Consider the following 12,904-nt stretch of genomic DNA (forward strand, 5'->3'; position numbering starts at 1 on the left):
CTAAACACCCCCAGCTCCCTCAGTCGTTCCTCACAGGGTTTGTGTTCCAAGCCCCTCACCAGCCTCGTTGCCTCCTCTGGATGCACTCAAGCATCTCAACATCCTTCCTAAACTGAGGGACAGAGCTGGACACAGCACTCAAGGTGTGGCCTCACCAGTGCTGAGTACAGGGGAAGAATGACCTCCCTGCTCCTGCTGGCCACACTATTCCTGATCCAGGCCAGGATGCCATTGGCCCTCTTGGCCACCAGGGCACAGCTGGCTCATGTTCAGCTGCTGTCACCAGGTCCCCCAAGTTCCTTTCTGCCTGGGCACTGCCCAGCCACTCCATCCCCAGCCTATAACGCTGCAGGGGGTTATTGTGGCCAAAATGCAGGACTCAGCACTTGGACTTACTAACCTCATCCTATTGGACCCATCCATCCAACCATTCCAGGTCTCTCTGCAGAGCCCTCCTATCTTCCAACAGATCGACACACGCTCCCAGCTTAGTGTCATGTGCAAATTTACTAATGAAAGATTCAATACCCTCATCCATGTCATCAATAAAATATTGAACAGAGCTGGCCCCAGCACAGACCCCTGAGGGACACCACTGGTGACTGTCCCCAGCTGGATGCAGCACCGTTCACCACCACTCTCTGGGCCCAGCCATCCAGCCAGTTCTTAACCCAGCAGAGTGCTCCTGTCCAAGCCACGGGCTGCCAGCTTTTTCAGGAGAGTGCTGAGGGAGACAGTGTCAAAAGCCTTGCTGAAGTCCAAACAGACAACATCCACAGCCTCTCCTGCATTCACCAGGTAGGTCATCTGATCATAAAAGGAGACCAGATTGGCCAAACATGACCTGCCCCTCCTAAACCTGTGCTGGCTGGGTCTGATACCCTGGCCATCCTGTAAGTGTTGTGTGATGACACTCAGTATAAACTGTTCCATTACCTTACCACGTACTGAGGTCAGGCTGACTCGCCTATAATTACCAGGATCCTCCTTCCTATCCTTCTTGTGAATGGGAGTCACATTGGCCAGCTTCCAGTCATCTGGAACCTGACCAGTAAGCCAGGACTGTTGGTAAATGATGGAGTGGCTTCACGAGCTCATCTGCCAGCTCCTTCATCACCCTGGGATGGATACCACCTGGGCCCATGGATTTATGAACACCCAAGGGGCTCAGCAGTTCTCTAACTGCCTCCTCCTGGATAATAGGGGGACCATTCTTCTCCACAACAGCATCTACCAACCCAGGAGGACAGTTGTCCTGAGGACAAGCCATCTACCCACTAAACACTGAGGCAAAAAAGGTGTTAAGCACTTCTACCTTCTCATCTGCAGTTACTAAGTTCCCTCCCACATCCAGTAGAGAACAAAGGTGGGTCTTACCCTTCCTTTTACCATTAATTTTTATTATCCCTTAAAAAAGTTGCCAAATTAAGTTTGAACTAAACTTTGGCCTCCTTTATTTTTTTCCTACACATCCTAGCAACTCCCTTAAATACTTCCTGAGAGATCTCACCCTCCTTCCAAAGATGATATATCCTCTTTTAATTCCTAAGTTCCTTCAAAACCTCATTGCCCATCCAGCCTGGACATTTCCCTCATTGACTCATCTTTCGGCACACAGGGACAGACTGTTCCTCTGCCCTCAAGATCTGTTTTGAGGCACACCCACCTTTCCTGGTCTCCTTTGTTTTTAAGGGCTGCTTCCCAAGGAACTCTTTGAATACGTCTCCTAAATAGGCCAAAGTCTGCCCTCTGGAAGTCCAGTATAAAAGTCTTATTGATGTTCCTCCTAATTTCACCAAATATTGAGAACTCTATCCATGATTACTGCCCCAAGCAGCCTCCAACCACCACATCTCCCACCAGCTCACCTGTATTTGAAAACAAGTCTAACATAGTCCCTTCACTGGTGGGCTCACCCACCAGCTCCAACAAAAAGTTGTCCCCAACACACTCTAAGAACTTCCTGGACTGCCTCTTCTCTGCTGTTTTAAGTTCCCAGCAGATGTCTGGTAGGTTAAAGTTACCTACAAGAACAAGGACTCATGATCCTGAAACATACTCCAGCTGCTTATAGAAAAAGTTGTCCACCTCTTCCTCCTGGTTGGGTGGATGATAACAGACTCCCAGTAAGGTGTCAGCCTTGTTGGCCTTCCCCTTAATTCTTACCCACAGACATTCAACCTCATTGTCATTAGTTTCAATACCCATGCCATCAAAAGCCTCCCAAATGTAAAGGGCCGCCCCTTCACCTCTTCCCCCTTTCCTGTCTCCTCTGAAGAGCTTGGACCCATCTAGTGCAGTGCTCCAGCTCCGTGAGTTGTCCCACCATGTTTCCATGATGGCAACTACATCATAGCTTTGCTGCTGTACTGTGGCCTCCAGCTCCTCGTTTGTTACCCATGCTGCATACATTGGTATACATGCACCTCAGCGGGGCTACTGATTTCACCCTAACTCAGGCTTACCACCCTTGGACCTGCTTCCAGAGAGCCCAGCTGCATCTCCTTTCCCCTTCAAACCTAGTTTAAAGCCCTCTCAATGAGTTCCTTCAGTTCATGAGCTAAAATCCCTATGCCCTTAACAGAGAGATGGAGCCCATCCAGTTCCAGCAGGCCTGTACCATAAAAATTGATTAAAGAACCCAAAAGTCTGCTGATGACACCAACCCCTGAGCCACTTGTTGATAATATGAGCTCTCCTATTTCTTTCATCATTTTTCTCCGCCACCAAAGGGACTGAGGAAAAGACTACCTGTGTTCCTGTCCTACCAACCACCTGACCCAGTGCCCTTTAAGTCCCTTTTAATTGCCCTGACCCTCTTCTTTTCAATCTCATCACTGCCAGCCTGGTTGTACCAGCAGTCGGTAATAACCAGAGGGCTGAATCAGCCCAAGGAGTCTCTCAGTAATATCCCATACCTGGGCCCCAGGGAGGCAACAGATGTCCCTGTGGGATGGATCCAGTTGACATACAGGGTCCTCTGTTCCCCTCAGAAGGGAGTCACCCACCACGGCTACCCTTCTGTTCTTTTTAATGTCAGAGGTGGTGATCTCTCTGACAGATGAAGTGTAACTGGGAGGCTCACTGGGAAGATTATTTTCTTCTACATCATCAGGCTGACCCTCTAGATCCAGGGCCTCATACCTATTCTGAAGTGGCACCTGGCTAGGGGATGGGGGTTGGGAGGAATTTTTGTTACCTCCCCAAGCAGGGACCCATCTCTACTCCCCTTCATCTACCAGGTGTCCTCCTACTGCCTGGCAGTGGGAGGCATGGGAGTCTTCTGACTCCTGGGGCCTCCCTCAAGGACGGAAGGACAGAACTCCATCCGTCTATTTCCCTTTAACTTTCCCTAATACTCCTTAGCCTTTCAACTTCCTCCCTAAGCTCGGCCACCAGTGAAAGGAGGTCATTCACTTGTTCACACCACAGGCAGGCTTCCTCTGCAATGCCCCTGGTACCACTGATAGGCTCAAACACTCTGCACAAGAAGGGGTCTGGACAGACACATCCTTTGTGGAGGGTTCTACCAGGATATATACACTTCTACTAACTGCAGTTTTTGATCATGTAAAAACCATTACTAACAAAAAAATCCCAAACAAACCAACCAACGAAAACACAACAAACAACAAACTAAAAACCCCACTAGCAGGAGGAAACCTGCAACCCTGCCTGCTTGCCCTGCCTGTGCGAACTACAGCGCAAACTGCCATGCCCCTGTTTGCCCACTCCCATGATTAGAAACCTTCAAATTTTCAGTACAAATTTTAACATTGCCAGTTTATAGTCATTTGGGTTTGTGCAAGCACTATCCTAAAACTTATAGAGATCTTCTAGAACTACTTCGCCTTTTTTTTTTTGAAACACAAACCTAAAGTTTGTTAGAAAAACCCCAAAAAACAACAAACAGACAGTTTTTCTGCAATATTGCAAGATACAGGAAATTCAAAGGTAGCAACCAAAACACAAAGATACATAGAGGGAGGCACAGATCACACAAGACTCTCCCCAAACTCTGTGCAAATGACAGGTGGGCGGGCTGTGTGGCAAGTGCATCATTTGGCATGACATACCACAGCCGCTTAACTGGAGTGCTCCAAGAAGCTGGAAGAAGGCTCCTGGGCCTCGCAGGAAGTCCCAGACTGACAAATTTGTTAGTTATCATACTTAGATATGCCTATCCGAATAAGATTTACAAAAGGTACTGACAAAAATAACTGGCATACACTTGAAACTAAATGACTTTTCTAAATGAAAGTGATCTAGAAATAGATCAAACACAGTTGGTCAGTTTGAGGATGGAGCTAGAAGAAAAACTGCACAGAATAATATTAGGTCCCTTTTATAAAGCCAACTGTTACTCTGATCATTAGCTATTTAGTCTCAGCAAGCAGATGTTTTTCTTTCTGGGAACTTCTGCTGAAATCATGGAGTTCAGCATATAAAGCAACTGAAGAATCAAGTCGTTTTTTAAATGCTGATTTTAAAGGCTTAATTTTTCCTCAAAATATTTGCTTTAGTTTTCAAAAAGCTTTCAGTTTCTTTGGTATATGCTGCTCCTGCAGAACATTACAAATTTATCATAAGGATTTGACAGCTTTGAAAAACGGCATTATTTCTGGAAAAATGTATTCTGAAGGATTATGATACAAACCAGCCTAAATCTCAATGAATTCAATAAATCCTTCCATTTTCTTTAGGAAAATATTTCATTTGGTCTGGATAGCTTACTTTAAAAAAAAAAAATCTGTTCTGATAAAAGAACTTACCATGACTTTTACCATGACTAAGAAAATTTCAAATGAGCCAGGAATTCTTTGTCACATTCTGTTACAGAATTTACAAAACCGTATCTTTCACTAAGATACATCTGATGTGATTTATTTTTATGCAACATCCTTAATTTATAGGATTTTGAAGACCAGTTTTTTGTAACACCATTTTTACACAGTAAAAGAACTCTGGACATCTCTTATTTTGCCCTTTCAATGTCACTGTTTAACCACCTCTTCCCTACTTTACTCTCATCTTATCTCAGCAAACAGATATATGAGGCAGTGAAGATGGATATCTTTTTAAATGTTACCTACTTTATATTTCAGCCTTCAGGTAATCCAATATTTAGCAGTTGTTTTTTGGCAATGAGGATGACAATTCTCAGCCAAATTACTAACAGCTATAGTGGTCCCAAAAACTCCTGATGAAATCTCTCACTGGTCAGGCGAGAAGTCCTAGCAGCTTCATATAGAAATACAAGTTTTGAATATACGCTGCACATGTGAATGCTACCTGCACATTAGGATCTTTAATATTCAATATCACAGAAAATAAAATTAAAAATAACTACATTCTTTATGTTTAGTGAAGCATAAATGATAGTAAAAACCCCAGATATGTCACCTTGTACATCTAACTGGATGCTATAAAAATTTAGACAAGAAAATAGTGCTTTTTATATGGCAAGTATCCAAACCACATCTAGCCTATTTTTTTAGCTGCTGAATCTGAAACTATGATGCAAAAGATGTATTCAACAGCCTCAACTTAGAAAAAAATTCAAGTGCAAGATAGCTGCAGGAGAATTGCCCACCTGCCAGGCAATACCAGTAGGTTCCAGGGCTTTGAAGCTCAGACTGCTCTGTTGTCTTTAGGTGATCTAAGCAGGTGAGTGCAGTAACAAGCAACTGGCTTGTCCAAATGGTACTCAGCTAACCAGGACAGCTGCTGTAAAATGCTGAGTTGGTGGAAAAACATTTGAGCTTTGCCCACCTTTGAGAGGTTAGTCTTTCAGAATTGCAGCCTAGAGTTCCCTTCTTTAAACAAGTATCCGAAACTATTAAAGAAACAAGCAAAATGGGATCTTTTTTAGAGGACAACCAGAGAAAAGGCAGGGGTAGTGATTTATGCATTGTATCCAGCCAAGAGATAATGAAATACTGAGTAGGAGCAGGCATAAGAACTCATATTTCCTCTCTTGCTGTAGAGTTGTACTAATTCAGATTCCTTGCTTCAGAAGCCTGAAGTGGATGCTTGAGGAACAGTGAGAAAAAGGCAAACTTGTATGCTGGAAAATTTTCTTGCAAACTCTCTCTCCCAGGTTCCATTTCCAGCTCCCCAAATTCCAGTTTCCAACTGCTTAGCAACCCTCCTTCAAGATTCTGCCCAGAATCCTCTTTTTTTTTTTTTAATTAAAAGAAAAAAAAAAGCTAAATTGCTTCATATTACACATGAAGTATGAAAAGTCTTCTCATTTGACAAAACCTAATGTTTGGAGACAGAAGATGTAGGTTCAAATCCCTTCATATCGGATCAGGGCTTCTCTCTAGACTGTCTGGGTAAAAAAGGCTTTGGTGACTGGGCTACAATATGAGAAGGTGGCACAGCCATCACCTTGTCCTTTGTCCTGAAGAGAAGCAGCAGCAGCCAGATCAAGACATCTGATTGTCAGTGTGTATTTAGGGAAGCCTTACTGACTTAAGGTTCAGGAAAGTCGTCTAAAAGGACATTTGCATTTGGATCCAATGAAACTTTGGAGTTAAAGAGGCACTGAGATGGACACAACATAGTAAGGTAAGGCACATGCAGGAGAAGAACTATAACTGCCTGAAAACTTCCCTGGAAGCCATCAAGGTATGAGCTGAGTCAGGGAACCTTTTGATTAAAATTTTGGGGTTAGACACCTAAGTTACACAGGCAACCTACTTCCATTGCCGAGTGTTCCTCATCAGACGCAGGATAGTACTTCCATCATCCTCGCGACTTTCACCACAATAATGATTTCTGAAATTACCTAACTCAAACAATAGCTCCTGGGGTCTTCAAATAGTAATGAAAAAATCTGACTTGTAGGGTAAAATATAGCTACTTCCAGTGGATGAAAGAAAACCAAAGTCAGGTATGGGCAAGATGTAGAAGGCAATAGGAGCTTTCAAGAGGCATGCCTTGTCTAGAATAATCTGACACTTTTACACAGTGTCTGCTTTACTTTAAAAGTCTATTATTTCACCTTTATCAGATAGCACCATAATTACCACCAGTGATACAAATAAACCCTCACCTTGTGTCTAAACCCTCACCTTGTGTCTAAAATTTACAGTTATTTCCAGTTTAGCCTCTAGACTGAATGGACCACCATCAGTAATTTGTATTCAACAAGCAACCTGCACCATACCTTCCTACAAAAGTATTCTGCCACCAACAGCTCCTCAACAACCTGCAGGAGCCAAGTTTCATTTATTGTCCCAGCCTCTTTGAAATATTTGCTATCTTTCATTTAGTGGATCTTGTTTATTTAATACTGTAAGTCCTTTTCTTCCTGTAGATTCATCTTTCCAATACAGAAGGCTTGACATGTATTGAAAAAGGTAACTTTTGTCTTTATGGGAAAAGAAGCTTATTGAATAGCCAAAGGATGTCTTGTACAGGAAAGCCACATAAATGGTGCAAGAAGCTGTGAGAACTGAGCTATTAAATGGGAGCTGGGGGCTCCGGAACTGCCACAGACTTCCAGGCCCTACGGGGAATACTGAGAAGCACGGCACATTTGAAGAGGAATTGAAATTGTCAGGGAAAGAAGAAAATCTGTTCACCCTTAAATTACTGATTAGAGATCTCATAGTGGGAAGTGGCCAATTAAATGATGAGCACCAAAAATCTAGGAAATAGCCTTCCTTAAGAAATGAGCAAGCGCCTATTTTCATAAATTAACATCCTCATTTACAATACAGATAATAATATTCTCAAATTACCATCTTATTTATATATACATATTATTTAGTTTCCCTCCAGGAATCCAGATAGAAGAGTAAATTCAAAGATGAAGTAAGGCCACATGCAACTGAGAAAACTCTCCTTATAAATTGTATTGATTCAATGTTGAAAACTACTTAAACTGTTTTAGATATGTCCTACAGATGACTAGTGTGCTGAGAAAATTTGGCTACACTGATACTAATTTTAAAATGCCATTCATTTTTTTCTTTTTCATACCTGACACTATTTGAACCTAAAATAAATCCATACTGTATATTTAGATTTTGATATATATATAAATCTCTATGGTACAAAAATGCATAACACATATTTAGCCATAATATAGATGGCTAAAGTACAAAATAAATCAGTTCTAAAATTCTTATATTTTGTTTTAGCTCTTATGTTTTAGATATGGCAGGATTAAATTTCTCCATAGGAGCCATGTATCATCATCCACAGGAACATACAATCTTAAGCATAAAATGTGCTAAAGCATAAGAAGTAGTATACATTAATATTATTGTGGTTTAATTCAGTTTGAAGTGTGCCAAATAACTGGCCTACAAAAATATTTTCAAAGTAAGAGGTCAGTGCAAAAAAGAAGGATCTGATCCCACAGTCCTTTAACAGTCTAAGGGCTTACTGAGTCTAAACATGGGGACATGAGACTGAACACAAAGTGTGATTGGATTTAGGAAGCCAAAGGAGAGCTCTGCTTTAGATTCTCATAATTTTTAGTTGTGACCATCCAGTAAAGAGCAATCAATTCATGTTGATAGTGAGGTGCATGCTGCCTGACAGCTTGGAAATACTGTCTTGATGTCAGCTGTATAAGAAATATAAGAATATGTAGGGAACTATTTGTGCAAATAAAATCATGGCACAGGGATGCCAGAAGCAAACTAAAAATGAGAGATCTTTTCTAGATAGTGAGAAATTAAACTGAGACACAACTAATTAAACAATTCATAGATTAATGAGTTATGTTTTGAAAGGTAAAACCCTGGTTGAGGCCAGACAGTGACAGCAGTAGGATGCAGATTAGCTAATTCAAGAGACACTTTGTACTTTATTTGGGGAAACTATCCATACATTTCGCTAGTGAGAACATGGAATATTTTTAACTCTTGCCTAAATATTTACACTTCTTCTACTCAAATTTAACCACAATTTCAGTGTAATTTGTTAATATACCTTCCTTTTCCTATGAACATTTTCTTGCCTACACAGATTCATAAATAGTCTACTTATTGAAAAGGCTCCAGATATTACTTCCATAGAAACAATGCAACAAAAGCCACAAAAAAGGCATACCTCATTGGCTTTCAGGTTATATGGAACACATGAGTAAGCCACGGCAGATTTTCAAATAAAATCTTCAGTCTGAGATATATGCAGGCTGCAGATTACAGATTTGTAAATTTCTCATTTAAAATAAAAATGTAAAAAACAAAGTGAATTGTTCACGTAGGTTGTCCATGAACTGGGCTTTTTTTCCCTTTCCCTTTAATCTCAGTAAAAGAAAGAGCTTAATAGGAAATCTCTAACCACACAGTAGTGTTCAAAAACAATTGCATAGGATTTCTTATGAGCTCTTACTTGTGACTGAATAGCATCTCACTCCACAGGTTTCATTGAACTTCACTGAATGGCACTCACTGAGAGTACTCAGCTAATACCCTGCTCCATAAATAATTACATCAGTTCTTGATGTAATCAAGTTTCTTTGCTTCAGTAACACTGTGAAGGAAGGTGCTGCTCATAACTCAGCAGGGAATTAAGAGAATTAAGCTCCTGAGCATTTCTGCAGTAAAGCAAAGAATGAACTGTCCCTGCCTTGTCATTCCCAGAAGAACTTTTTGCCTCCATCTGCTCTAACAGTTTATTCCTCAGTAAGGCTGACTAGGCTGCCCTGTCTTTTTCAGACACATATGGGACAGATTCCCTGATGAATCTCCTGATGTCAACAGCAAATCTCTCAATCAGATTCCCTACAAAGGACCACTTATAAAGCTCTGTACCAGACCAGCTAACAACTCAGCAACATTTTTTGAAACTACAAGCAAATGAGGTTGGGATCTACATGTTGCATAGACTCACACTAATAAGCATAGGCTCCACAATGCAAAGGCAGATTGCCATGCTCTCCAGCAACAATCCACTCACAGAGCCCTGGATCTGGTTTCTTCTGCATCAGGAATATTTAATGGTAAGAGCCAAACAGTTCCATCCAGTTCTTCTCTCTCACCAAACCCTTGGAAAGATACATTGGTGGTATGCAATAATTTATTTTATATTTTATGAAAAAACCCAAACAAACAAACAAACAAAAAATAAAAGAAAATGATATCAGGATTCTAAGTATTTGTTTCTATGAACTAATGCTATCAGATTATAGCATATTTGTTATGCTATAATGTAGCATAACAGACGTAGTCACACAGGACCATATTCAAATGAAATCTGGTTACATCAATCTAACAGCCTGTGCAGAGTGTTCATTCCTGGAAACAATCATACTTCTCACACTGAGAAGTCAAGCTCATGAGTCTTCAGAATGATGCACCACTGAGACCAAATCAATCCATTACATCTAGAAAGGGGGTCCTCTCCAGGTCAGGTTTGAAAGCAATAGTGTATCAGTCTAAAGAAACAATTACATCTAATGTACAGTAGAAAATCTTTTCCCACCCTGTCAGATCTTGTAAATTCATTAATATAGCATACATATGCACAAATACCTAAACACTGCAGTACATAAAACCAGCATATTTCTAATAAGATGCTAGATGAAATTATTTTAAACAAACAAACAAAAAAGGTTTCCAAAGTTATGTTTATGTCTTGCACTGCTTCCAGTGTGACAGGATCACCTGAATAGGGAAGTTCTTTCCAAAATTTAATTGAGATGTATTACATTATGATCATACCATCATATATTTCATCAGTGCTTAAACATTTTCATATACCTCCACACACATGTAAAAGCATCTGATGATTTTTTTTCCTTTAAACAGGCTTGGGAATACATCTGATTTTAGGAAACAGGCTGGCAATGTAAAAAAGACATTATTAAAACTTATCAAAAGTTTTTTAACAGGCCATTCTTTGCCATAGTGTAAGAAAATTATTGGAAGTCAGAGAATTGGAGTGAGCACCCTATTTTTAGGAATAGGAATAGGTCAGTTTCAAAGTGACATTAAAGTGACATTAGTCGTTTTCAGTATTAATGAAATGTTAAAAATGTTATTAATGCCCTTACGAAGTTGATACATTTTAACTGAAGATCAGTTACATTCATCACGCTTATAGTTGAATCATTTTACAGAATTTTCTGAAAGAGGCCAAAATATTTTTCCCATAAAATAAAAATGCAGTTTTCTCTAACTAGCATAACTTGGCACAAAATTGCTTTCACTGAGAGTGAAACCTAATCCCGATCTTTGTTTATAGAGCTGCATGGTTTCAGAAGCAGCACCACCTATTGGGTGACAAATGTAGGTTAGTGACTACTTTGTCACCGCAGACCCATTGTAAGACCGGTTTTGTACACAGGGAGGTGAAGCTCCCAAGTTCCTCTGAAATATAAGCAGCCAACCGGTATTTCCTAATGATCTATTTGATAAGAGCTTATAAATTCAAAACGATCATCCAGCAGGATACAAACCCCACCACATAAGCTGCTAGTGTTTATTTGATGTAGAAGTACTGAAGAGAGCACTTCTAACAGCACTAAGTGACTCACGCTGGTTATAATAACCATCCTATCATGTAACAGGGAACTGCATGATTTTTAGGATGCACTCCAGTTGCACAGGTCTGCATGAGCTGAAAATGAACTCGGTTATGTAAGCAGTCCTACTAACATCCAAATCTGAATCCATATTCTGTATGCGGGGTCCCACGTGAACGAACGACTCGTACTTTGCAAGGTTTACGGCAACCACTGACGTTACCCGTTCAGGGAGAACGAGTCCTTTTTTTTTAAGTGAAATTTTGCACCATCCCCTTCTCTTCGGAACAGTTCATGCGCGACCTTAAAGTAGCATTCCATGTCCCACACCCCCAGAGAAGCTCGATACCAGCACTGCTCGGCACGGATTTTCTCTCTGCCCCTGTCACCGGCGCACACCCACGGGTACAGGCAGCCCAGCGGGGCCGGACCCCTGGGAGGGCTCGGCGGGGCACGCTGGGGGAGCAGAGGCGAGATGGGCTGGCGAGCCCCGCTCGAAGCAGCCCGCCAGTGCCGGCGGTGGCGTGGGGTACCGCGCATCCTCGGAGCCCGGCGGCTGAGGTAAAAGGGGTAGGAGAAACGCTCCCACCCGTGGTGTTGACAGCGTGTTTTCGCGGTGTGGAACAGACACGGACTGCGCCTGCATATCTAAGTAAAAGGGATCAGAGAGACCAAAACCCCCCAGAGCCCGGGGAAAAAAGTCGTTCCGAAGCCCGAAGATGAATTCATGCAGAGATCACTCACCCACTCTGAGGATACAGATGAGCTGGATGCAAGCAACCAAGCGCCCGAGAATGAGCATGTCCAAATCGTCCCTCGCCTCCTTCCGATTCCCTGCCTGTCCGGCTGTCTTAGCCTCTTGCCTGGCCGCCGGCCTCCGAGGGCTGCTGCACCTTTCCTCCGCGGGGATCCGGCTCCGCGCCGCGACCGCGCCCGGCGGCCGCCCCCACGCCGCGGGCGGGCGGGATCAGCGGCGCTGGGAGCTGGCGGGGCCGCGGCTCCGCTCAGCGCATGGCGGGGGCCGCCGTGGCTGCGGGGGAGCGCGGGGTGTGCGGTGTGCCCGGGCGGGTGCGTGTGCGCTGCTGTCCGCTTGATGTGTCTGTCGCGAGTGTTTGTGTGTCGTGTGTGTGCGTCGTGTATGATTGTGTGCGCGGGGGGGCGGAGACCGCGCTCCACTGGGCGGGCGCGCACGTGTGCGCGCGTGTGAGAGTGCGTGTCTGTGTGTGTGTGTGTGTGTGTGTGTGCGTGCGAGCGTGTGTATTTGTGTACCTGTGAGAGTGTGTGTATATGCGCGTACGTGTGTGTCACAGTGTGTGTGCGCTTGTGAGTGGCTGCGTGTGGGTGCGGTGGGGGGGTGCGTGTGCGGGGATGTTGTACGCAGCGAGTGCGGTGGCACGCACCCGCGGGCGGGAG

At 43.0% G+C, this 12,904-nt stretch overlaps 1 protein-coding gene across 6 annotated transcripts in view; it reads right to left on the reverse strand.

Moving 5' to 3' along the window:
• Positions 1-12,414, reverse strand: part of PTPRZ1 (protein tyrosine phosphatase receptor type Z1) — a 132,166-nt gene extending 119,752 nt beyond the window's left edge. For all 6 annotated transcript variants that reach the window (XM_066183017.1, XM_066183015.1, XM_066183016.1 and 3 more), the window contains exon 1: positions 12,236-12,414. In XM_066183017.1, coding sequence (XP_066039114.1) covers positions 12,236-12,293 — 58 coding nt within the window. In that variant the 5' untranslated portion in view covers positions 12,294-12,414. The remainder of the gene's footprint in view (positions 1-12,235) is intronic.
• Positions 12,415-12,904: the final 490 nt, after the last annotated feature.

This window comes from Chamaea fasciata, unplaced genomic scaffold (genome assembly GCF_029207755.1).
Source record: "Chamaea fasciata isolate MVZ Bird 193981 ecotype frontalis unplaced genomic scaffold, bChaFas1.0.hap1 SCAF_5, whole genome shotgun sequence".
Lineage (NCBI taxonomy): Eukaryota > Metazoa > Chordata > Aves > Passeriformes > Sylviidae > Chamaea > Chamaea fasciata.